We start from the raw sequence: 23,895 nt of genomic DNA, 5'->3' as shown, positions 1-23,895 counted from the left end.
AGCAGGTGCTGACAGGTGGCCCGCCCTCTCTCCCAGTTCTGCCAGCCCAGCGGGTGGCAGCTGTGTCCTGAGCGGAACCCGCCCACCTTCTTCGTCGCTGTCCTCACCGACATCAACTCCGAGCGGCACTACTGCGCCTGCCTGACCTTCTGGGAGCCTGTGGAGCCCACACAGGTCAGCCCGCCAGGCCACCCTCTGGCTGCGGACGCCCCGCCCCGCACGTCTCTCCCTGTCTGTGTCGGGTCCCCCACCCCACAGAGGCGGCACTCTCCAGCTTGCCGGGCCCGTCTGCGTCGCCTGGACCCCTGCCCCCTCCCCACCGGGCTCGGGGATGTGCTCGGACCCTGGCAGACGGCTTCTGTCCGCAGGAAGGTCCGTGCGCCCAGGATGGCGCCGAGCGGGATGAGGAGGCCGATGAGGGGGGCCCGGGGGCACTGCCCGCTCCGACGCCCGGCCCGCCCGGCCAGCTGTTTGCTCCAAAGACGCTGGTGTTGGTGTCACGGCTGGACCACGTGGAGGTGTTCAGGGTGAGGCGGGCAGCTGGCTCCCCAGGTCAGCCGTGGGGTGCTCTCACTGGCTGGACCGTCATCCCCAGCCTGTGATCCTTGCAGAACAGCCTCGGCCTCATTTACACCATCCACGTAGAGGGTCTGAACGTGGGCCTGGAGAACGTGGTCGGGAACCTGCTGACCTGCGTCATCCCCTTGGCCGGGGGCTCGCAGGTGGGTTGAGGGGCAGGCCGTTGCCTGCAGCCTCAGGCCCACGTCGTGTCCGAGGCCACGGGGTGGGGCCTGGAGGCCCTCGGGGTCCCGCCTGGTGGAGCGCCAGGCCTTGGACGCCCTCCGTGTCAGGGCCGCTGGCAGCCACCGCCCCCCGGGGCCCTGCCTGCTGCGTGTCCCGGCTCACGCCTGGCTGCACCCGCACCTGTGTGCTCTGCCCGCGCGCTCCGCGGGTGTGCCTGTCTCTGGTTGTCGGTGCCCCCGTCTGTGTCCCCGCGTGTGGGTGTGTCTAACTGTCTCTCTGCCCGTCTGTCCTGTGCAGCTGGACTCTGGTGAGGATGGAGCGGTACGCACTGTTTGTCTCTTCTGCTCACTTAGGCCCCATCCTCACCCCAGGTCGGAGGCCCAAAGTTTTCTCTGGAGCGCTCCTTGGGCCGGCAGAAGCCGGGCTTGGCCTTTGCCCCTGCCCATCCCTGCCAGTCCCACCTGGGGGTCTCTCCGCCCCCCAGGCTCTCCTGAGGCTGTGGAGCCCGGGGCTGACGCAGGTCTGGTCGGAGCAGCTGAGCCCTGGCCCCTCTCTCTGCAGAGAACCATCTCTTTGGGCGCTGGGGACCGGCAGGTCATTCAGACCCCGCTCAGCGACTCGCTGCCCATCAGCCGCTGCAGCGTGGCCCTGTTGTTCCGCCAGCTGGGTGAGCCTGGCCCCCCGCACAGTGCCCCCTCCGCCCGCCTGGCCAGTGGGCCAAGGCTGCCCTGCACGCCGGGCCCCTGAGCCCATCTCCCCGTAGGCATCACCAACGTGCTGTCCCTGTTCTGCGTCCCCCTCAGGCATCACCAACGTGCTGTCCCTATTCTGCGCGGCGCTCACCGAGCACAAGGTGCTCTTCCTGTCGCGGAGCTACCAGCGGCTCTCGGATGCCTGCCGGGGACTCCTGGCGCTGCTGTTCCCGCTCAGATACAGGTGCCTCCCTCAGTGCCGCCCGTGGCCCCTCTGCCCGCCCCAGCCCTCGTGGGGTGGCCGCACTGAGCCCCGGCCTGTTGCAGCTTCACCTACGTGCCCATCCTGCCGGCACAGCTCCTGGAGGTGCTCAGCACGCCCACGCCCTTCATCATCGGAGTCAACGCCGCCTTCCAGGCAGAGGCCCAGGAGCTGGTGAGGCCTGCTCGGGGCCTGCCTTGCTGCTCCGGGCCGGGCTGACCCCGGGCCCTGCCGAGCGGCCCGTGGCCCCTGACCTCTCGGTCCCTTTGCTGCACAGCTGGACGTGATTGTTGCTGATCTGGATGGCGGGACAGTGACTGTCCCTGAGTGTGTACACATTCCTCCCCTGCCTGAGCCACTGCAGAGTCAGACACACAGCATCCTGAGCATGGTGAGGCGGAAGCGGGGCCGCGGTGGGGCCACGCGGTGGGCGGGGGGCCCGGGGCCTGGGGCTGGTGTGCAGCCGGCCCTGGTTCTTGCTGCCTCCGCAGGTCCTGGATCCGGAGCTGGAGCTGGCTGATCTTGCCTTTCCTCCACCTACGACGTCCATTTCCTCCCTGAAGATGCAGGTGGGCGTCACTGCAGCTCTGGGCCCCAGCTGCTGAGTCCTGGAGGAGGTACCATGGCGGGGGTGTGGGGGCGGGCAGGAGGGTGGGGCGGGCACTCAGCCGCGCATGTGCCCCAGGACAAGGAGCTGCGCGCCGTCTTCCTGCGGCTCTTTGCTCAGCTCCTGCAAGGCTACCGTTGGTGTCTGCACACGGTCCGCATCCACCCGGAGCCCGTCATCCGCTTCCATAAGGTGGGTGCCGGGCAGGGTGCGGGTGGGCAGAGAGGGGTGCCCGAGGGCTGACTTCTTCATGCATCCCAGGCAGCTTTCCTGGGTCAGCGCGGGCTGGTGGAGGATGATTTCCTGATGAAGGTGCTGGAGGGCATGGCCTTCGCAGGCTTCGTGTCAGAACGCGGGGTCCCCTACCGCCCGACGGACCTGTTTGATGAGGTGTGCCCCCACCCCAGCCGGGAGGAGCCCCCCCACCCCATCCTGCCTGAGCCAGCCCTCCTGACTCTGCTCCGCACCCAGCTGGTGGCCCATGAAGTCGTTCGGATGCGGGCAGACGAGAACCACCCCCAGCGAGTTCTGCGTCACGTCAAGGAACTGGCCGAGCAGCTCTACAAGAACGTAAGGCGGGCGACACGAGCCGTGGGCTGGTCTGGCAAGGCCATCTTGCTGCCCCGGCGGGCCGCTCGCCCACCCTGCCTGTGTGCCCCCAGGAGAACCCGTACCCAGCTGTGGCTATGCACAAGGTGCAGCGGCCGGGCGAGGCCAGCCACCTGCGGCGGGCACCCCGGCCCTTCCCCCGGCTGGACGAGGGCATGGTGCAGTGGATCGTGGATCAGGCCGCCGCCAAGATGCAGGGCGCGCCCCCAGCTGTGAAGGCTGAGAAGAGGACCACTGTGCCCTCAGGGCCGCCCATGAGTGCGTAGCCGGGAGGGGAGCGTGCGTGTGGCTGAGAGCTGGTGTGAGGCCAGAGGCGAGCCTGTTGTCTGCTCCCCAGCGGCCATCGTGGAGCGGAGTGGCGGGCTGCACGGCAACAGCGCGCGCCGGCTGGAGGTGGTCCGGAACTGCATCTCCTACGTGTTCGAGGGGAAGATGCTGGAGGCCAAGAAGGTGAGGGGTGCTGGGCGCTCCATGTGGCTGCTCTGGGCCGGGGCGGCAGCTCCCAGAGGAGCCCTGGCCCTCCTCCCGTGGGCCACTGGCGGGAGCCAGGCAGGCGAGAAGGGCAGGTGGACGCCAGGTCTGGGTCCCCCTCCCTCCAGCTCAGAGCAGCTGGACGTGGCCTGCAGGGGGGTTTCCTTCAGCGTTCAGGCATCAGAGCATGTTAAGGGTTTCAGTGGTTCTCTCTCTCTGACAGGAAGTAGTGTAGACATGCGTGCGTCTGTGCGTTTCGTGTGTTCTGACTTGTAGAAGGTGGAGGCCACTCACCGTTCCACCCTGTGGCGTCCACTGGCGCTTCCAGCCTCAGGATAGTCAGCTGAGTCTGCCTCGTGGGTCGTGGCTGTGTGGTTGTCCGTGAGGCACTTGGTGCTCACACCAGCCCCTCACTGGGTTCCTGATCGTTTCAGAGAGGATGGTAGCAACAGAGGTCCGCGCGTAGCCCTTCTGAGCCCGCGGTGCTGAGCTGGCTGCTGGCACGTGTGTTCTGGACACAGGGCCTGGCCGGCCAGGGGGTCGCCTCCCTCAGAGTGCCTCGGCACGCTGGCCGAGTCGTGAGCCGCGTGTGGGCAGGGCTGGCTACACTGGAGCGTCAGTCTCTTTGGGGCAGTGAAGCGCCGAGGCTGGTGCAGACCGGACCTGAGTGGCTTCCAGCCTCCTCTGAGCGGAGAGCCTGTGCTCTGGCCCCCACCTCTGGTCCGGGCCTTCCCTGTGCCTCCCTGCAGACCCGCAGGGCACGGTGGGGGTCTCCACAGGCTGGAGCCCTCCTCCCGGTGGTTCTGTCCGCAGCTGCTCCCAGCTGTGCTGCGGGCCCTGAAGGGGCGCGCGGCCCGCCGCTGCCTTGCCCAGGAGCTGCACCTGCACGTGCAGCAGAGCCGGGCCGTCCTGGACCACCAGCAGTTCGACTTTGTGGTCCGCATGATGAACTGCTGTCTGCAGGTGAGGCCAGGCTCCGCAGTCTGCTGGCGAGGATGCCGCAGGGCGGGGGTGGGCGGGGCTTTCCCCAGCCAGCCTGCAGGGGGGCCTCTTCTGTCAGCGCAGCAGCTGGGAGGCCCTGGTCTGCTGCTGAGGGCGGCCTAGGAGGGCCCCCGTGCAGAGGCCTCCTGCCCTCAGCCTCCTGGCAGCTCTGGGGACGGGTGCAGACAATCCAGGGACGGCGGGAGGCGCTGCTCTTGGCGGTGGTGCCGGTGGGGGCGCGCTGGGCAGGGTTCTGACGCCCCTGGCCGCTGCAGGACTGCACCTCCCTGGATGAGCACGGCATCGCAGCTGCCTTGCTGCCCCTGGTCACTGCCTTCTGCCGGGTGAGTGCTGGGGTGGCCAGGGCCTTCCCCTGCCCGCTCCGGCTGCCCCCGCTGACTCCCACTTGGCCTCTGCAGAAGCTGAGCCCAGGGGTGACGCAGTTTGCCTACAGCTGCGTGCAGGAGCACGTGGTCTGGAGCACGCCGCAGTTCTGGGAGGCCATGTTCTACGGGGACGTGCAGACCCACATCCGGGCCCTTTACCTGGAGGCTGCTGAGGACCAAGACTCCTTCTCGGTGTGTGGGGGCTCCCTGGGCTGCGGGGTGGGTGGGCCTGGCTCTCGCTCACCTGTGGCCCTGCGGCAGGCAGGGGAGGCCCCCGTGCAGGACGAGCGCTCTGCCCTGGACGTGGCGTCTGAGCAGAGGCGCCTGTGGCCCACGCTGAGCCGGGAGAAGCAGCAGGAGTTGGTGCAGAAGGAGGAGAGCACCGTCTTCAGCCAGGCCATCCACTACGCCAACCGCATGAGCTACCTGCTTCTGCCCCTGGACAGCAGCAAGAGCCGCCTGCTTCGGGAGCGCCCGGGGCTGGGCGAGCTCGAGAGCGCCAGCAACAGCCTTGTCACCAACAGGTGGGGCCTGGCCTGAGGCGGGAACGGGCGGCGTGAGCCTCAGGCTGGGGCCGGCGCCCACTGTGCCCCTCCCTGGCCAGCATGGCGGGCAGCGTGGCGGAGAGCTATGACACGGAGAGCGGCTTCGAGGACGCAGAGACCTGTGATGTGGCCGGGGCTGTGGTCCGCTTCATCAACCGCTTTGTGGACAAGGTCTGCACAGAGAGTGGGGTCACCAGCGACCACCTCAAGGGGCTGCATGTCATGGTGCCAGGTATGGGGCCTGGGCCTGGGGACACTCCCCTTGGGCGGGCGGGCCCAGGCCCTGGTGTGAGAGCCGCTCTCCCCCAGACATCGTCCAGATGCACATTGAGACCCTGGAGGCCGTGCACAGAGAGAGCAAGAGGCTGCCCCCCATCCAGAAGGTGAGGGGGCGCCGCGGGGGCCGGGCCCAGGACCCGGCCGTGTCCTGAGGCACCGCTCCCCTCCCCAAACAGCCCAAGCTGCTTCGGCCCCGCCTGCTGCCCGGAGAGGAGTGCGTGCTGGACGGCCTTCGTGTCTACCTGTTGCCCGACGGGCGAGAGGAGGGCGCGGGGGGGCCCGGAGGCGGCCCTGCGCTGCTGCCGGCCGAAGGCGCCGTGTTCCTCACCACATACCGGGTCATCTTCACGGGGATGCCCACCGACCCCCTGGGTGAGCCTCGGGGCCTCTGCGCCCACCCTGCCCTTGCCTCCCCTCTGCTCCCAGGTCCCCGGGCGAGCGGGACTTTCTTGGCCCCTCCCTCTCCTGCCTCAGGGGTGGGGGGTCTGTGGAGACGGGCTGTTGTCTATCCCTCCCCGGCTGCCCCATAGCTCTGGTCCCCTGAGGCTCTGTGACCCTCTCCCCTCCCTCTGACTTTGCACCCGGCCTGTTCCAAGTGGGGGAGCAGGTGGTGGTCCGCTCCTTCCCGGTGGCTGCGCTGACCAAGGAGAAGCGCATCAGCGTCCAGACCCCTGTGGACCAGCTCCTGCAGGACGGGCTGCAGCTGCGCTCCTGCACCTTCCAGGTGGGCAGGGGTCTGCGGGCCCCTCGTGCCGTCCGCACGGGTGGCGGAGGCGCCGACACCGAGCCCTCTGCGGCCATGATCTGTGCAGGGGCCGTGGCGCCGCGGCGCGGGGTCTCCTGCCCGTGCCAAGTGCTGGTTGTCGGGACTCACTGTCTCGTGTGTGAGGCTGGGCCCCAGGATCCAGGTCACGGGTGCTACGTGAGCACGCCCGACTGAAACCCCTGCGGAGGGGGTGCACACAAAGATTGGGTCGTCTGTCTGCAGCTGCGTGTGGTTTGGGGAGCAGACCCTCCGTTAGCCCTGTGTCCTTGGGGTGCTCCCTCAGGGGTGTCCGTCTCTGGATGCAGAGGCGAGACTGATTCTCATGGTCCCATGGTAGACCAGCTACCTTCTCCGGGGCCCATCTGGCCATAGGGCTCTCACCCGTCCACCCTGTTAAAAACACTCGCGTTCCAGTGATGCAGCGTGGGCTGTCCCGGAGGCCTGTCTGCCTTGGTGGCTGGGCTCAGGCCCATGGGCCGTCCAGCTTCTGAGGCCCTCCCGTCTGACGCAGCTGCTGAAGATGGCATTTGATGAGGAGGTGGGGTCTGACAGCGCTGAGCTCTTCCGCAAGCAGCTGCACAAGCTGCGGTACCCCCCCGACATCAGAGGCACGTTCGCACTCACCCTGGGTTCTGCCCACACCCCCGGCCGGCCGCCCCGTGCCACCAAGGACAAGGGACCTTCCTTCAGGTAGGGAGCTGGGCCCGAAGGCCGGCACACTGTGTGTGTCCCCTGTTCACCTCACCGTGGTGGCCGGGCTCTCCCACCCCCAGGACCCTGTCCCGGAACCTGGTGAAGAACGCCAAGAAGACGATCGGGCGGCAGTACGTCACGCGGAAGAAGTACAGCCCCCCCAGCTGGGAGCACCGGGGCCAGCCGCCCCCGGAGGACCAGGAGGACGAGATCTCTGGTGGGGGTGGGGAGCCCTGGGCGGTCTGGGTGAAGGCCTTCCCGTGGAGGGTAGGGGACCTGGGAGGTTTGTGAGTGACGAGCCCTGTGTGCCTGGTCTGCCCCAGTTTCGGAGGAGCTGGAGCCCAGCACGCTGACGCCATCGTCAGCCCTGAAGCCCTCGGACCGCATGACCATGAGCAGCCTGGTGGAGCGGGCGTGCTGCCGGGACTACCAGCGCCTGGGGCTGGGCACGCTGAGCAGCAGCCTGAGCCGAGCCAAGTCTGAGCCCTTCCGGATCTCTCCGGTGAACCGCATGTATGCCATCTGCCGCAGGTGAGCCCTGGCGCGGCCCCGGGGCGCTGGCTGCGGGTCCACAGTGGCTGCCGCCGCCCTCACCCGCCGCCGCCGCCTCCTCGCAGCTACCCCGGGCTGTTGATCGTGCCCCAGAGCGTCCAGGACAACGCTCTGCAGCGCGTCTCCCGCTGCTACCGCCAGAACCGCTTTCCGGTGGTCTGCTGGCGCAGCGGGCGCTCCAAGGCTGTGTTGCTGCGCTCTGGAGGCCTGCACGGCAAGGGTGTCGTAGGTCTCTTCAAGGCCCAGAATGCGCCTTCTCCAGGTAGGCGCCCTGCGCCTGCTATGGCCCCGCCCCGCCCCGGCACCCTCGCCCTGCCTCTCGCCCCGCCCCAGGGCCCCGCCCCCACCTACGCCTCCCCGCCAGGCCAGTCCCAGGCGGACTCCAGCAGCCTGGAACAGGAGAAGTATCTGCAGGCCGTAGTCAGCTCCATGCCGCGATACGCGGATGCATCCGGCCGCAACACGCTCAGCGGCTTCTCCTCCGCCCACATGGGCAGCCATGGTGAGTGCTGGGAAGGGAGGACTTGGGGGCAGTGGTGGCATTTATGGAGGGCAGGCCCGTAAGGGGGCAGTGTCAGGGCAGTGGGACCAGGTAAGTGTCCTGAGGCCCTGCTCTGACCGCTCCTTCGGGGGATTGCAGAGGAGGCGGCAGGCCAAGGGCATGCACCAGGGGCCATCCTGGGCCCTGCCGTTCGCCCTCAGGGTACAGGTGCCGGGTGGCCCGGGAGGTACTCAGTGGTGCGGGAGAGCGTGTGATGCTGTGCGCAGGGTCTGGTGTCCTGGGGTGGGAGCACTGTCGGGGTGGTGACCCGCGTGAGTGCCTGGCAGTGGGAGAGACTCTAAACAGACGCCGGTGAGGGCCCCGGGGCCGGCAGGCAGGGGAGGCTGTGCTGGCAGGAGCAGCCTCGCCCGGGGGCCTCGCTCCGAGGCAGTCACCTCTGCATTGGGCTCACCCTCCCCTAGCCCCGTCCCGGTCCCCCTCGTTGAGGGCCTGTGACGGCCGCCTCCTTCCCTGCCCCCGTCTCCCCTCCTGGGCCCTCACAATGCTCTGGCCTCCTCTGGTTTGTTCTCTTGGCCCACTGGGCCTCCCCCAGCTGCCATGTAACTCCTGTTGCTTCTCTGTGCTTGGGGCCTGGGGATCAGAGCCCTCTCGGTCTGTGCTTGGAGGGCTCCTCTGCCCGCTCGAGGCACGAGGTCTGAGAAGCTGCCCACCCTTGGCCTGACCATGGCCCAGATGCTGGCCGGAGCCGACCTCCGCCTGTTCCTTAGCACATGAGGTGACAGGGTCCACCTAGGACCTGTGCGCACCCGGAGCTGTCCTGGCGGTTGTGTGTGCAGTCGGCAGAGGTCACACGGGGGTCTCTTCTGTGTGAGACCCCCCACCACTTACCCTAGCTGGTGCAGGTGTCACACCAGGGGTCGCTCGTCACTCAGGCCTTCCTGATTCCCTCCCTCCCTCAGACGTGTCTGCGCTTTCCTTTGCTGTGGCTCTAGCTGCCAGACGCGCTAGGGTCCTCAAGTGGGCTCGGGGGCTGGCACCGCCTGTGGGCCCAGCCTTCCAGAAGCCCAGGCACCTTCCTTGACTCTTCCGGCTGCCCACTCTCGAGCCCTGCGAGCTCACCACCCGCGTCTGCCGCCCGCCCTGCGGTCAGCTGCCCCCACCCTGAGGCACAGGACTTGTGTCGGCTATGGAAACGGGCATTCCCCTGTCCTCGTGGTTAGCGGGGATGCCAACCTGGGGAGGACCAGCCTTGGCATCCGCCCTTCTGAAGGGGCACATACCTTACCCGCGTCGCTTCTCTGCTGGGAACGTCACTTCTAGTTTTCAGTTTTCCGTCCTTCAGTACGTTTTACGGTCGTGCTGTCTTGCCTTCTGTCCCCTCCAGAGGTTCTGAGCAGCCCGTGAGGCAGCAGGCACCCCTCCGCAGGGCATCTTGTCCCCTGTGCCTGAGTTTTCCCTAATGGTGCTTGTGGTGTGGCTGCTTGGTGTCCCCCAAGTTCCGGGCAGGGGCCATGCCCTCATTGCCTGGGGTGGACAGGGCTCAGCTTACCTCAGCTGTGCCGGGTTCCGGTTCAGACTGTCACGAAGACACAGTGTCTTTGCTGTGGGTGACGGTGCTTCCATCTGCAGTGTGGTAGGCTGTCTTCATGCTCACCTTCTGTGGCCCGCACCCCACTCAGGAGAGGCGGAGCTTGGTGCTGGCTTTGGAACCCAGAGGCCAGTGCAGAGCCTCGTCCTGCCAGCTCCCTGCATGTCTAGCCCACGAGCCTTGAGCCTGCCCGTGGCCTGGATTGAACCAGCCTTGGAGGTCCCAGGCTGGGGGCCGCCTCCTCTCTGTGCCGCACTTCGTGGTCACCTCCTGCTGCTGTGTGCCTGGCAGGGAGTGCTGGGCGGCTGCGTCATGAGCAGCCCGGGCAGCGTCCATGGGCTGAGGGTGCAGAGGAGGCCCAGTGTCCGGCCTGTCCCCTCCCCTCTCTGCCTACCGTTGGGTCCTCTGTCCCCTGGTTCGCCCTGGGGGCCCAGAGGGTCTTGGTACTGACCCCCGCTGTCTCTGGCTCCCCTTGGCTCTCGGGGGCTTTGGGGCAACCCAGCCCTGCACGCAGCCCCCTAAGGCCACAGTCTCCCCGTCGCTGGGTGCCCCCCAGGCCTGGGGCCAGGCCTGAGCCTTCTCTCTGCTGTACCCCCAGTGCCCAGCCCCAGAGCCAGGGTCACCACGCTGTCCAACCCCATGGCGGCCTCGGCCTCCAGACGGACTGCGCCCCGAGGTACTGTACTGGCCGCTCCGGCCGGCTCCCCCACGCCTGGCCCCGAAGGTCCCCACGGGACTGAGCGGCTACGGGCACTGACGTCCCCTTGTCTGGCACTAACGGCCCCACCTGGCAGCCTGGTGTGACCCAGCCCTCCCCACAGCCCTGGGCACTAACAGCCTGATGCCCTGAGTCCCGCCCTTGCCCTTCCTGGGAACCTAGCCCTAGGTAAGTGTGGCCCTGGCCCTGGCCTGGCGCTCACCTTGTTTCTCTGTGCAGGGAAATGGGGCAGCGTCCGGGCCAGCGGGCGCAGTGGTGGGCTCAGCACTGATGTGGGGTCCCGGCTAGCAGGCGTGGGCCCCCCCCAGGCCAACGGGGCCCCTGCTGACCCAGGCTTTCTGCGGCCACAGCGTGCAGCCCTCTATATCATTGGAGACAAAGCCCAGCTGAAGGTGACTGGGATGGGGTCCCAGGGCCGGGAGGGGACGGGAGGCCTGGGCCCGCCTTACCACGGCCGGCCTTCTGCAGGGCGTGCGGCCAGACCCCCTGCAGCAGTGGGAGCTGGTGCCCATTGAGGTGTTTGAGGCGCGGCAGGTGAAGGCGAGCTTCAAGAAGCTGCTGAAGGCCTGTGTCCCGGGCTGTCCTGCCACCGAGCCTGGTCCTGCCTCCTTCCTGCGCTCGCTGGAAGACTCAGAGTGGCTCATCCAGGTCTCTCCCCTGCTCTGACCCCGCTGTGGGGGATGGCGCTGGGAGGGGGTGCAGAAGCCACGGGGAGGGACTATCCAGTGGCTGCCTGGGTGCTCGGCCCCCCAGTTACCTAGGGCCACAGGTGGGTGGGGTCTGGACTTGCTCACTGGCTTTGGGAGGAGGTCATGGCTGCTTCCCAGTGGTGGGAGGTGAACAGAGGTGGAGGCCAGGGCCCGGCCGTGTGGGCGCCCTCTGCTCTGTCCTGGTGGGACTGGGCGTGTCAGGGAGGGCCACTTCTTCAGGCCCAGAAGGCGCTGACGAGGTGGGCGGGAGGAGGGACGCACCCCTGCGCCCTTTGGGCCTGTCCAGCCCGCCCACGGCACAGGCTGTCCTCCGGCGGCGGCCTGCACAACCACCTCTTCTGTGGATGTGTGGGGCCTGGGGGCCTGGGAGGTGCTGAGGGGTGTGGGTCCCCACAGATCCACAAGCTGCTGCAGGTGTCGGTGCTGGTGGTGGAGCTCCTGGACTCGGGCTCCTCCGTCCTGGTGAGCCTGGAGGACGGCTGGGACATTACCACGCAGGTACGTGGAGGGGGCGGGGACACCACGCAGGTGCGTGGAGGGGGCGGGGACACCACGCAGGTGCGTGGAGGGGGGCGGGGACATCACGCAGGTGTGCAGAGGGCGGGGACACCGCACAGGTGCACAGGGGGCGGGGCCCCCAGGCCCTGCTGACCCTCGGTGCGGCGGGCAGGTGGTGTCCCTGGTGCAGCTGCTGTCGGACCCCTTCTACCGCACCCTGGAGGGCTTTCGTCTGCTGGTGGAGAAGGAGTGGCTGTCCTTCGGCCATCGCTTCAGCCACCGCGGCGCCCACACCCTAGCTGGGCAGAGCAGCGGCTTCACTCCAGTCTTCCTGCAGTTCCTGGACTGTGTGCACCAGGTGAGTGGGCGGCCGTGGCTGGGGGCTGTGCATGCTGACCGCTCTCCGCTGACCCTAGATTGCACACAGATCCATCTGCAGTTCCCCATGGAGTTCGAGTTCAGCCCTTTCTACCTCAAGTTCCTTGGCTACCATCACGTGTCTCGCCGCTTCCGGACCTTCCTGCTGGACTCCGACTATGAACGCATTGAGCTGGGTACAGGGGCAGGGCGGGTGGGTACAGGGGCAGGGCGGGTGGGTACAGGGGCAGGGCGGGTGGGTACGGGAGGTGGTGGGGGCGGCCCTGGCGGAGGGTGTGGCCCGCGGGTGGGGGCGTGGTCTGCAGGAGGGGCGTGGTCATCAGTCCGGCGCTGCCCCCCACCCACCCGCCCACAGGACTGCTTTATGAGGAGAAGGGGGATCGCCGGGCCCCGCAGGCCTGCCGCTCGGTGTGGGAGTACGTGGAGCGGCTGAGCAAGCGGACGCCCGTGTTTTACAACTACATGTACGCGCCGGAGGACGCGGAGGTGAGCCGGGCCCCAGGCGAGGTGGGCTGGGCCCCTGCACGCCCCGTGCTCACGCCAGGCCCGCCCCCAGGTCCTGCGGCCCTACAGCAACGTGTCCAATCTGAAGGTGTGGGACTTCTACACCGAGGAGACGCTGGCCGAGGGCCCCCCGTACGACTGGGAACTGGCGCAGGGGCCCCCTGAGCCCCCGGAGGAAGAGCGGCCAGATGGGGGTGCCCCCCAGAGCAGGCGCCGGGTGGTGTGGCCCTGCTATGACAGCCAGCCCAGAGCCCAGCCCGATGCCATCTCCCGGCTCCTGGAGGTGCGTGTGGCCCCGGGGACTGGGCGTGGGCTCCGCTCCCCCCGCTGGCCTGCAGTGCCCGCCCTGACTGGTGTCTGCAGGCAGCGGTGACCGAGGCTGTGGGGAACCAACCCCCACCCCCCCCACCCCCACCCCAGCCCCGTCTCAGGAAGGTTTGGAGTCACCCAAGGGCAAGCGGGGTTTTCGCAGAACCTGTCTGTCCTCTGAAGACCCCTGCGCTCTCCTTCCCGGCCGTGCACGCCTGTGTGTGGGCGGTGCTCTGCTGGGTTCCAGCTGCCTGGTGTCTCTTCAGAGGAGCTTGGGGTGGACTTTGAGGCCGCTCTTGTTCTCTGTCTGCCAGACCTGGCGGTGCGCCCTGGAATAGACGGGGCTGTGCGGTGGGCGGCGCCTCCTCGCCCCGCCCTTGGCTGGGTGGCTTCGGGGATATCTACTGCTTCCTGCGGGGAGAGCGGGCCATGGTGAGGAGTGAGCAGGCGGGAACCAGCACTGGCGGCCTGCCACCCCGGGTTTGGGGGAGCCTGGGTCCTGGCTCTGTGGATGAAGGGGGCTCACAGGCTCAGAGAGCGGACGGTCCTCTCCCCCCACGCTACTTGCGCTCTTGGAGTTGGCATCCTAGACCAGCGTCTGTGTGGCGTGTCCTGTCTGCTGCCTTCCCTTCTGACTGCTCTGTGTCTTTACAGTTAAGGGGAACGCCTGGTACTCGTGGTTAGGTCTTCTTTTTACCCATTTCTGTCTTTCATTGGACTTTTTGGTATATTTATACTTGTATCTTCACGTCCAAGTTTTTCTCTTTATTTAAACATTTTTTAAAAATAGAGTTGGAGGATAATTACAGTGCTGTGTTAGCCTCTGCCACACAACACTGTGAATCCGGCATAAGCATTTATACTCAGTCATTGAAGTGTGATGGGCTCTTCTGGCTCAGAGGGTGAAGAATCCGCCTGCAGTGCAGGAGACCCAGGTTTGATCCCTGAGTCGGGAAGATCCCCTGGGGAAGGAGACGCTGTCCGCTCCAGTGTTCTTGTCCGGAGAATCCCACGGACAGAGGACCGCAGAGTTGGACACAGCTGAGCAACTAACGCTTGCACTTTCACACTGACGTGAAGTCGGATTTGCAGCTTGCTGTCCTTTCTTTGCTCTTTTCTTGCTTCTGTTATTTTTCCAGATAGTTGGGCATCATCACTCCAGCTACCAGCACTGTGTGGCTTCTGAGCTGTGCCTTTGCAGTGCTTGCAGTGGTCGCCAGTGACTGCAGTCACAGGTCGTCTGGGGCTGAGTTGTACCCACACCCTGACCCCCTGCGGAACCGCCCGCTCCTGCCATTTGCCGTCGCCGCCCGTTTTGCTTTCACCTGGAATGTCGGCACTCAGCATGGATTATGTTTAAGTGGCAGCTTTGTTTTGAAGGAATTAGACAAGGGCTAGCCTGTCTGCCGTGCCCAGTATGTTTCATTTTTTCCTTGTAGGTCTGCCATTGTGTCATTTCTCTTCAGCCTGAACTTTTCTCTCTTTAATACTATGTATGTATTTTATTTACTTGGCTGCAGGGGCTCAGTACTTGAGGCACAGGGGCACAGTTGCCCTGCAGCACGTAGGATCTTGGTTCCCCGAGCAGGAATTGAACATGTGTCCCCTGCATTGCAAGGCAGGTTCTTAACCGCTGGACCACCAGGGAAGACCCTGAGGAACTTCTAATGTTTCCTGTAAATCAAATCTGCTAGGGGTAAACTCCCCCAGCACTTCTTTTTCACTTGAAAATCTCTTTATTGTGCCTTTAAAATTTTTTTATTTTCACCATTTCTTTTTTTTTGAAGCACTATTAATTTACAGTGTTGTGTTTCAGGTGTATAAAAGAGTGATTTAGATGTATCTGTATTTGAGAGTGTCAGTCGCTCAGTCGTGTCTGACTTTGTGCAACCCCATGGACTGTATAGCCTGTCAGGCTTCTCTGTCCGTGGGATTCTCCAAGCAAGAATCCTGCAGTGGGTTGCCATTCCCTTGTCCAGGGGATTTCCCCGACCCAGGGATTGAACCTGGGTTTCCTGCCTTACAGGCAGATTCTTTACTGTCTGAGCCACCAGGAAAGCATATATATGTGTATGTATATATGTGTGTGTGTCTACATAGAGAGAGTAGATTCTTTTGCATTCTAGGCTTTCACAGGATACTGAATATGTTCCCTGTGCTGTGCAGGTCCTTGTTGATTGTCTGTCTCATACAGATAGAGTGTGTATGTCAACCCCAGACCCCTAATCCGTCCCTTCTCCTCATCCCCTCCGGTAACCATGTTTGTTTCCTGTGTCTGCGAGTCTGCTTCTGTTTTGTAAATAAGGTCACTTATATAATTTTTCAGATTCCACATGTGATAGCAGATGGTATTTTTCTTTCTCTAACCTGATTTTGGTTAGTGATCATCCCTGGGTCCATCCATGTTGCTGCGGGTGGCGTCACCCCATGCTTTTCATGGCTGAGTAGAATTCCACCGTGGATATGTGCCACGCCTCTATCCGTTCATCTGTTGATGGACACTTACGGGGTTTCCATGTAGGCTATTGCAGATGCTGCTGGGGTCAATACTGGGCTGCATGTGTCTTTTCGAGTTAGAGGTTTTGTCTTTTCTGGATGTGTGCCCGGGGGTGGGATCGCAGGGTCGCGTGGCAGCTCTGTTGGAAGGTTTTTAAGGAGCCTCCATACTGTTGTCCGTAGCGGCTGCACCAGTTTCCCTCCTGCCGTCAGTGGAGCTGGGCTTCCTTTTCCCCACACCCTCGCCAACATTTATTAGTTGTAGAATTTTTCATGATGGCCTTTCTGACTGGTGTGAGGTGGTACCTTGCTATAGTTTTGATTTGCATTTTTCTAATGTTAATAGTGATATTGAGCAGCTTTTCACGAGCCTATTGGTCATATACGTGTCGTCTTTGGAAAAATGTCTGTTAGGTCTTCGGTTCATCTTTTGATTAATTTTTTGGCTGCACAGCTTTGCTGCAGCGAGTAGGCGCTGCTCCTCCTTGCGGTGAGCAGGCTTCCCACTGTGGCTGCGGCTCCCGCGCGGAGCAGGGGCTCCAGGCGCACAGGCTTCCGCAGGCGCAGCCTGAGGCCCGGTGCTTGTGGCTCTGCGGCTGCGGCAAGTGGGGTCTTCCCAGACGAGGGGCCGAGCCGTGTCCCCTGCGTTGGCAGGTGGGTTCTCAACCACTGGGCACCAGGGAAGTTCTGCCATTGAGATTTTGCTCTGTTTCTCCCAACCTTGTGTATATTATAAACGTGAAATTTTCAAAACTGATGCTCTGTGAAATTTTGAGTGAGGAATTTGTCAGTGAATTTTATGCAGATACCGTCTTTGATCGTCTAAGTGATGTATGTACTAATGTTTCAGAAGGTGGTAGTTCTTCAGAATATAATTCTGTTCAGATGATGTGAACATTAGATCAACGAAAGCCAAAAAAAACCCTTAGAGATTGATTCTGAAATGGGACGTGAGACGGAAACTCATGGCACTGGAGGACGCTACAGAACAGTGGGCCGAGAGCCCTGCTCGGGAACTAGGCAGCTTTCCAGGCGTGTCGTGTGCAACCGCTGAGTGTAACAGCCTGCACAGTGAATGAGCAGATTAGTGTTCACCCAGCCACAATGCTAAAGTCACTGGCCACAGGTGGTCATTTCTGGAGACAGCGCCCCGGTCAGCAGCGAGCTCACAGGACGGCTTCTCCCGGCCCCAGAGCGCGCTGCGCCTCCCCAGCGAACTGGCACCTGCGGCGTCTCTCCTCGGTGCCTCACGGCTCTGCGTGGGGTCTCCGGCCTCCGTGGGCAGGCGCACTCCCGGCTGTTTCGCTCTTTTTGGTGCAGCGGCAGATGGCGTTGTTCCCTTCGTTGCTCTCTCTCTGTGCTTTCTCTCTTGAAAGGGTGTTTTCCTCGGATGCAGAACTCTAGGCTCACAGCTTTGGCCCTGGCAGTTTAAAGGCGTCATTCCAGGCTCTCCTGCTGGCGCTGTTTCTGAGTGCTGGCGCGCCCTCTCGCCCCTGTAAAGTGTGTGTGACGTCACCCTTTTCCCCGACAACCTCTCAGGCCTCCTGCCCATCTCACTCGCCTCCATGGGGCTGTCCTGGATCTCCGCTGTTGCTGTGCTTTCCTCTAGCTGCGGAGTGCGGGCTTCGCAGGGCAGCGGCCTTCCTCGCTGCCGAGCGCGGCTCTGGCGCACAGGCAGGCTCTGTGCTGGTGGCGCAGCCCTGCTCCCTCCGGCGCGTGTGGGCCCTTCCTGGGCCAGGCTTGGGGCCGTCCCCGCGCGGGTGGCCGGCTCTCTCTGCGCTCGGCCGCCGGGGAGCCCTTCTCTTCATCTCCAGTGTCCATAGTCTGGCCATCACGTGGGCTTTTGTGTGTGTTCTGCTTAGAGCTCTTTAAGCATCTTAGACGCAGTGGGGTGATGGTTTTAATCACATTTACTGGATTTTAGACCATTGTTTCTTTAAACAGTTTACCCTCTATTGCCCTCATTTCTTCTGGGAGGGACTTTCTGGCCCCGTAGGTCGTTAAGGCTCTGTGGGTTTTCCTCTGCAGATTGTGTTGTGCGATTTATATCACCCTGCTCACGAGTCCACTGCCCTGTTCCTCCTTAAGGTTAGAATGCTCTGAAGCTTATTTAATGAATTTCTTATTTTAGATATTAAGAGTTTCCACCTCGAGAGTTTCCATTTTCTTTATAGTTTTTTTCTCTCTGGAGATTCCCCATCTTCTCAACCGTAGGGTTCATCTTGAAATCGTAAATGTACTTCTAACTGTCTTGAACTTCTCGTATGCTGCTTGAGTATCCAGTTTATTGCGGGTCTGTTCCACCTTCCTCTGATGATGCTGCTTCTCTACCTGCCTTCAGGCTTGCCTAAGAATTGTTGTGAGCTGGACATTGTTGAAGATCAAGATATCTCTGTCTTCGTTCAGGGTCGTGGGTTTTCTTCCTGCTGGCATTTAGTGACCTTGTGGGTCAGCTTGGTCTTTTCAGGGGCTGTTCTTACACTTTGGTAGGCAGCTGTTCAATTCAGTTCAATTCAGTCGCTCACTCGTGTCCGACTCTTTGCGACCCCATGAATCGCAGCACGCCAGGCCTCCCTGTCTATCACCAACTCCTGGAGTTCACTCAAACTCACATCCATCAAGTTGGTGATGTGATCCTGCCATCTCATCCTCGGTCGTCCCCGTCTCCTCCTGCCCCCAATCCCTCCCAGCATCACAGTCTCTTCCAGTGAGTCCACTCTTCGCATGAGGTGGCCAAAGTACTGGAGTTTCAGCTTCAGCATCATTCCTTCCAAAGAAATCCCAGGGTTGATCTCCTTCAGAATGGACTGGTTGGATCTTGCAATCCAAGGGACTCTCAAGAGTTTTCTCCAACACCACAGTTCAAAAGCATCCATTCTTCAGCGCTTAGCCTTCTTCACAGTCCAACTCTCACATCCATACATGACCACAGGCTTGACTAGACGGACCTTAGTCGGCAAAGTAATGTCTCTGCTTTTTAATATGCTGTCTAGGTTGGTCATAACTTTCCTTCCAAGGAGTAAGCGTCTTTTAATTTCATAGCTGCAGTCACCATCTGCAGTGATTTTGGAGCCCCAAAAATAAAGTCTGACACTGTTTCTACTGTTTCCCCGTCTATTTCCCATGAAGTGACGGGACCGGATGCCATGATCTTCGTTTTCTGAATGTTGAGCTTTAAGCCAACTTTTTCACTCTCCTCTTTCACTTTCAACAAGAGCCTTTTTAGTTCCTCTTCACTTTCTGCCATAAGGGTGGTGTCATCTGCATATCTGAGATAATTGATATTTCTCCCGGCAATTTTGATTCCAGCTTGTGTTTCTTCCAGTCCAGCGTTTCTCATGATGTACTCTGCATAGAAGTTAAATAAGCAGGGTGACAATATACAGCCTTGATGTACTCCTTTTCCAATTTGGAACCAGTCTGTTGTTCCATGTCCAGTTCTAACTGTCGCTTCCTGACCTGCATACAGGTTTCTCAAGAGGCAGGTCAGGTGGTCTGGTATTCCCATCTCTTTCGGAATTTTCCAGTTTATTGTGATCCACACAGTCAAAGGCTTTGGCATAGTCAATAAAGCAGAAATAGATGTTTTTCTGGAATTCTCTTGCTTTTTCTATGATCCAGCAGATGTTGGCAATTTGATCTCTGGTTCCTCTGCCTTTTCTAAAACCAGCTTGAACATCTGGAAGTTCACGGTTCATGTATTGCTGAAGCCTGGCTTGGAGAATTTTGAGCATTACTTTACTAGCATGTGAGATGAGTGGAATTGTGTGGTAGTTTGAGCATTCTTTGGCATTGCCTTTCTTTGGGATTGGAATGAAAACTGACCTTTTCCAGTCCTGTGGCCACTGCTGAGTTTTCCAAATTTGCTGGCATATTTAGTGCAGCACTTTCACAGCATCATCTTTCAGGATTTGAAACAGCTCAACTGGAATTCCATCACCTCCACTAGCTTTGTTCGTAGTGATGCTTCCTAAGGCCCACTTGACTTCACATTCCAGGGTGTCTGGCTCTAGGTGAGTGATCACACCATTGTGATTATCTGGGTCATGAAGATCTTTTTTGTATAGTTCTGTGAATTCTTGCCACCTCTTCTTAATATCTTCTGCTTCTGTTAGGTCCATACCATTTCTGTCCTTTATCGAGCCCATCTTTGCTTGAAATGTTCCCTTGGTATCTCTAATTTTCTTGCAGAGATCTCTAGTCTTTCCCATTCTGTTGTTTTCCTCTATTTCTTTGCATTGATTGCTGAAGAGGTTTTCTTATCTCTTCTTGCTATTCTTTGGAACTCTGCATTCAGATGCTTATATCTTTCCTTTTCTCCTTTGCTTTTTGCTTCTCTTCTTTTCACAGCTATTTGCAAGGCCTCCCCAGACAGCCATTTTGCTTTTTTGCATTTCTTTCCCATGGGGATGGTCTTGATCCCTGTCTCCTGTACAATGTTACGAGCCTCAGTCCATAGTTCATCAGTCACTCTGTCTATTAGATCTAATCCCATGAATCTATTTCTTACTTCCACTGTATAATCATAAGGGATTTGATTTAGGTCATACCTGAATGGTCTAGTGGTTTTCCCTACTTTCTTCAATTTGAGTCTGAATTTGGCAATAAGGAGTTCATGATCTGAGCCACAGTCAGATCCCAGTCTTGCTTTTGCTGACTGTATAGAGCTTCTCCATCTTTGGCTGCAGAGAATATAATCAGTCTGATTTCGGTGTTGACCATCTGGTGATGTCCATGTGTAGAGTCTTCTCCTGTGTTGTTGGAAAAGGGTGTTTGCTATGACCAGTGCGTTTTCTTGGCAAAACTCTATTAGTCTTTGCCCTGCTTCATTCCGCATTCCAAGGCCAAATTTGCCTGTTACTCCAGGTGTTTCTTGACTTCCTATTTTTGCATTCCAGTCCCCTATAATGAAAAGGACATCTTTTTTGGGTGTTAGTTCTAAAAGGTCTTGTAGGTTTTCATAGAACCGTTCAACTTCAGCTTCTTCAGCGTTACTGGTTGGGGCATACACTTGGATTACCGTGATATTTAATGGTTTGCCTTGGAAACGAACAGAGATCATGTGTCGTTTTTGAGATTGCATCCGAGTACTGCATTTCGGACTCTTTTGTTGACCATGATGGCTACTCCATTTCTTCTGAGGGATTCCTGCCCGCAGTAGTAGATATAATGGTCATCTGGGTTAAATTCACCCATTCCAGTCCATTTTAGTTTGCTGATTCCTAGAATGTCGATGTTCACCATTGCCATCTCGTTTGACCACTTCCAATTTGCCTCAATTCATGGACCTGACATTCCAGGTTCCTATGCAATATTGCTCTTTACAGCCTCTGACCTTGCTTCTATCATCAGTCACATCCACAGCTGGGTATCGTTTTTGCTTGGGTTCCATCCCTTCATTCTTTCTGATCTCCAGTAGCATATTGGGCACCTACTGACCTGGGGAGTTCCTCTTTCAGTATCCTACCATTTTGCCTTTTCGTACTGTTCATGGGGTTCTCAAGGCAAGAATACTGAAGTGGTCTGCCATTCCCTTCTCCCCGTGGACCACATTCTGTCAGCCCTCTCCACCATGCCCGCCCATTTTGGGTGGCCCCACACGGCATGGCTTAGTTTCACTGAGTTAGACAAGCTGTGGTTCTAGTGTGATGAGATTGGCTTGTTGTCTGCGATTGTGGTTTCAGTCTGCCATCTGATGCCCTCTTGCAACACCTACCATCTTACTGGGGTTTCTCTTACCTTGGACGAGGGGTATCTCCTTACGGCCGCCCCCTCCTGACCTTGCATGTGGAGTAGCTCCTCTCAGCCCCTGCGCAGCCACCACTCCTTGGACATGGGGTTGCTCCTCGTAGAGAAGCCTTTCCTCCAGGCTCCATGGACATGGTCTTTTCAGGTTTCAGCAGAAGGTCTGTGCCATCAGCAGGGTGTCCCCGTGGATTCTGCATCTCCCCACACGGTGTGGCCTCCAGCGTCCAGATGTAGCTCACAGCTTTTGAGTAGCTGCTCTCTGCCAGGCCTCGCAGGATCTTGCTGCACATGTGGCGCTTGCTCTTGGCTAGAGATGCTCGGGGTGGGGGGTGTCTGTGGGGAGAGGGTCGAGCTCCTGCTCCCCCCCCCCCGCCTCTGCCCTGCCCGCTCGGGCTCCCGTGTGACCCTCTTGGGCCTCAGGCTGCAGCATGGCCCCGTAACCGCTCAGCTCCTCCTGCCTGTGTGCCAGGCAGCGCCCTGTTGCTCTTTTGAAGACAGCTTTTTTCCTGGCCGACACGTTTGGAGTCTCTCTTCAGCCGTCTCTCCACGTGCGGGGTTTCTCCACGTGCGGGCTCTGTCCAGCCCCGCGCCCTTGCGCCTCTGGCTCGTGGATGAGTCGCACGCTCGGTGCATCTTTTCTCCGTCTCCTTTCTGCAGCCTTCATCCTTGTCTTCACGTGTCCCCTTCTGCAGAACCTTTTACTTCACTGGTTCCCCCCCGCAGGAGATGCAGCGACTGGAGACTGAGCTGGGCCGACCCCCCGAGCGCTGGAAGGACGCCTGGGATCGGGTGAAGGCGGCCCAGCGCCTCGAGGGCCGGCCAGACGGACGTGTGAGCGGGGCGGGTGTGGGGGGCGGGTGGGCAGGCCTGCAGCCAGGAGGCGGGGAGGCCCCCCTGACCCGGGCCCCTTCCTGCCTGCAGGGCACCCCCGGCTCCCTGCTGGTGTCCAGCGTGCCCCACCACCGCCGCTCGCTGGGTGTGTACCTGCAGGAGGGCCCTGTGGGCTCCACGCTGAGCCTCAGCCTGGACAGTGACCAGAGCAGCGGCTCTTCCGTGTCCAGCTCGCGGCAGGCAGCCCGCCGCAGCACCAGCACCCTCTACAGCCAGTTCCAGACGGCGGAGAGTGAGAACAGGTCTGCGGCCGCCCCCGAACAGGCGCGGCGGGCTTCAGGGGGCGCCTTCGGGGGGCTCGCAGGGATTTCTCAGGACTTACTGGTGGGGGAGGCCCTGCCGGTGGCCTCCACGTGAGCTGACCAGGGCTGGGAAGAAGCAGGTGGGCTCAGCCTTTGGGACACGGAGCTGGTGACCTCAGCCAGAGAGGGAAGGGACGGCTGCGGTTGGCATGGGCCCCGCGGGCTGCACCCCCTTTCTCGGCCCAGGCGCCGCTGGCCGCAGTCACCGGAAACCTGCCCGGTTGTTGGGGCCTGCTGTGCGTGGGATGTTGTTGCCCTGAGGCCCTGGCAAGGCCCTCGCGAGCCCGTCGGGGCCCAGGGCTCCGGGCTGAGGCTGGCTTGGGGGCGAGTGCCTGGGCTTTGCTGCTGGCCCTGGCAGGGGTGCAGAGGGCACCAGGGCCAGGCCCTGAAGTGGTCTGGCCGGTCCTGCTGCCGACACAGGTCCTACGAGGGCACCCTGTACAAGAAAGGTGCCTTCATGAAGCCCTGGAAGGCCCGCTGGTTTGTGCTGGACAAGACGAAGCACCAGGTGAGTGCTGGGCGCCCCGCTGGGGTGGGGCTTCGAGGGCCCCGCCCTGACTCCTGCCCCCCCACCGCAGCTGCGCTACTACGACCACCGTGCTGACACGGAGTGCAAGGGTGTCATCGACCTGGCCGAGGTGGAGGCTGTGGCACCAGGCACGCCCGCCATGGGCGCCCCCAAGACCGTGGATGAGAAGGCTTTCTTTGACGTGAGCTGCGGTGGGAGTGGGGTGGGGCAGCTGCCCCCGGGAGGGCCGAGAGTCAGCGTCCTGTGTCCGCAGGTGAAGACGACGCGTCGCGTTTACAACTTCTGTGCCCAGGACGTGCCGTCGGCCCAGCAGTGGGTGGACCAGATCCAGAGCTGCCTGTCGGACGCCTGAGCGTGGCCCTGCCCCGCAGCCCTGCGTCCAGTTACCGACCACTAGGGGTGGGCAGGGCCCCCCGGCCATGTTTACAGCCCCCACCCTTGACAGTATTGAGGCCCTCCCCCTGCGTGTACAGCCCCCCGCCCCGCCCCGCCCCGCCAGCTCCAGCTCCAGCTCCCTGGAGGCCTGGCTGAGTGCCCGCCGGGAGCAGCACGGTACAGCCCTCGCGGTGGGCCTGTAAATAGTCCCCCCCGCCCGTCTGTGCGCTGGCCCTGGCCGGCCGGCCCCAGGCGCCCTCTTCCTAGAACGAGAGTCTATAAAGAGCTAACGACACCGCGTGCCTGCGTCTGTTCCGCCTGCTTTCCCCACCCCCCCACCCTGAGCCCGGGCCGCATCATGGGGGGCATTGTCAGGGCCTTGTTTGGGGTCTGCTCCCCACCAGGCCTCAGGCAACCCTGGGGCTGGTACAGAGCAGCGACCCCCCAGGAAGCTGCCCTGCATCCAGAGGGCTGGGGGGTGGCAAGGACAGTGCAGCTCCCTGGCCCCTGGCCAGATGAGAGTACCCGGGCCAGGGGGACGCCAGGAGGGTGGGTGTTCGAGAGGGCAGGGGTGCTCGGGCAGACGCAGGGTGGCGGGGCATGGTGCCCTGACGGCATCTGTGCTGGGAACTCTATCCAAATGCCTGTCTCTTACTCCCATGAGTCCTGCCATCTGGCCCTGACCATCCCCACTGCCCTATTCTGGGCTGTAATGGGGGTCACCTGGACTGGGTCTCACTTGCAATGGGTGCCAACCAGT

At 61.4% G+C, this 23,895-nt stretch overlaps 1 protein-coding gene across 6 annotated transcripts in view; it reads left to right on the top strand.

Annotated features, from left to right (window-relative positions):
- SBF1 (SET binding factor 1) overlaps positions 1-23,435 on the top strand; it is a 39,361-nt gene extending 15,926 nt beyond the window's left edge. For 2 of the 6 annotated variants that reach the window (XM_069586204.1, XM_069586203.1), the window contains exons 3-40: positions 37-174; positions 369-527; positions 612-722; positions 1,306-1,411; positions 1,548-1,680; positions 1,764-1,872; positions 1,976-2,089; positions 2,190-2,267; positions 2,384-2,497; positions 2,567-2,695; positions 2,777-2,875; positions 2,968-3,172; positions 3,252-3,364; positions 4,199-4,348; positions 4,642-4,710; positions 4,786-5,276; positions 5,357-5,529; positions 5,607-5,680; positions 5,753-5,948; positions 6,173-6,300; positions 6,854-7,032; positions 7,116-7,252; positions 7,359-7,566; positions 7,653-7,849; positions 7,952-8,089; positions 10,276-10,353; positions 10,615-10,787; positions 10,864-11,043; positions 11,502-11,603; positions 11,776-11,961; positions 12,031-12,157; positions 12,337-12,467; positions 12,538-12,768; positions 21,762-21,869; positions 21,960-22,171; positions 22,652-22,739; positions 22,810-22,941; positions 23,014-23,435. In XM_069586204.1, the coding sequence (XP_069442305.1) occupies positions 37-174; positions 369-527; positions 612-722; positions 1,306-1,411; positions 1,548-1,680; positions 1,764-1,872; positions 1,976-2,089; positions 2,190-2,267; positions 2,384-2,497; positions 2,567-2,695; positions 2,777-2,875; positions 2,968-3,172; positions 3,252-3,364; positions 4,199-4,348; positions 4,642-4,710; positions 4,786-5,276; positions 5,357-5,529; positions 5,607-5,680; positions 5,753-5,948; positions 6,173-6,300; positions 6,854-7,032; positions 7,116-7,252; positions 7,359-7,566; positions 7,653-7,849; positions 7,952-8,089; positions 10,276-10,353; positions 10,615-10,787; positions 10,864-11,043; positions 11,502-11,603; positions 11,776-11,961; positions 12,031-12,157; positions 12,337-12,467; positions 12,538-12,768; positions 21,762-21,869; positions 21,960-22,171; positions 22,652-22,739; positions 22,810-22,941; positions 23,014-23,112 (5,595 nt within the window). In that variant the 3' untranslated portion in view covers positions 23,113-23,435. The remainder of the gene's footprint in view (positions 1-36; positions 175-368; positions 528-611; positions 723-1,305; positions 1,412-1,547; positions 1,681-1,763; positions 1,873-1,975; positions 2,090-2,189; positions 2,268-2,383; positions 2,498-2,566; positions 2,696-2,776; positions 2,876-2,967; positions 3,173-3,251; positions 3,365-4,198; positions 4,349-4,641; positions 4,711-4,785; positions 5,277-5,356; positions 5,530-5,606; positions 5,681-5,752; positions 5,949-6,172; positions 6,301-6,853; positions 7,033-7,115; positions 7,253-7,358; positions 7,567-7,652; positions 7,850-7,951; positions 8,090-10,275; positions 10,354-10,614; positions 10,788-10,863; positions 11,044-11,501; positions 11,604-11,775; positions 11,962-12,030; positions 12,158-12,336; positions 12,468-12,537; positions 12,769-21,761; positions 21,870-21,959; positions 22,172-22,651; positions 22,740-22,809; positions 22,942-23,013) is intronic. The other 4 variants (XM_069586205.1, XM_069586209.1, XM_069586208.1 and 1 more) reach the window with 4 other exon arrangements.
- Positions 23,436-23,895: the final 460 nt, after the last annotated feature.

This window comes from Ovis canadensis, chromosome 3 (assembly GCF_042477335.2).
Source record: "Ovis canadensis isolate MfBH-ARS-UI-01 breed Bighorn chromosome 3, ARS-UI_OviCan_v2, whole genome shotgun sequence".
Lineage (NCBI taxonomy): Eukaryota > Metazoa > Chordata > Mammalia > Artiodactyla > Bovidae > Ovis > Ovis canadensis.
The sequence above is the reverse complement of the archived record's forward strand: the minus strand, read 5'-3'. Positions and strand labels throughout refer to the sequence as shown.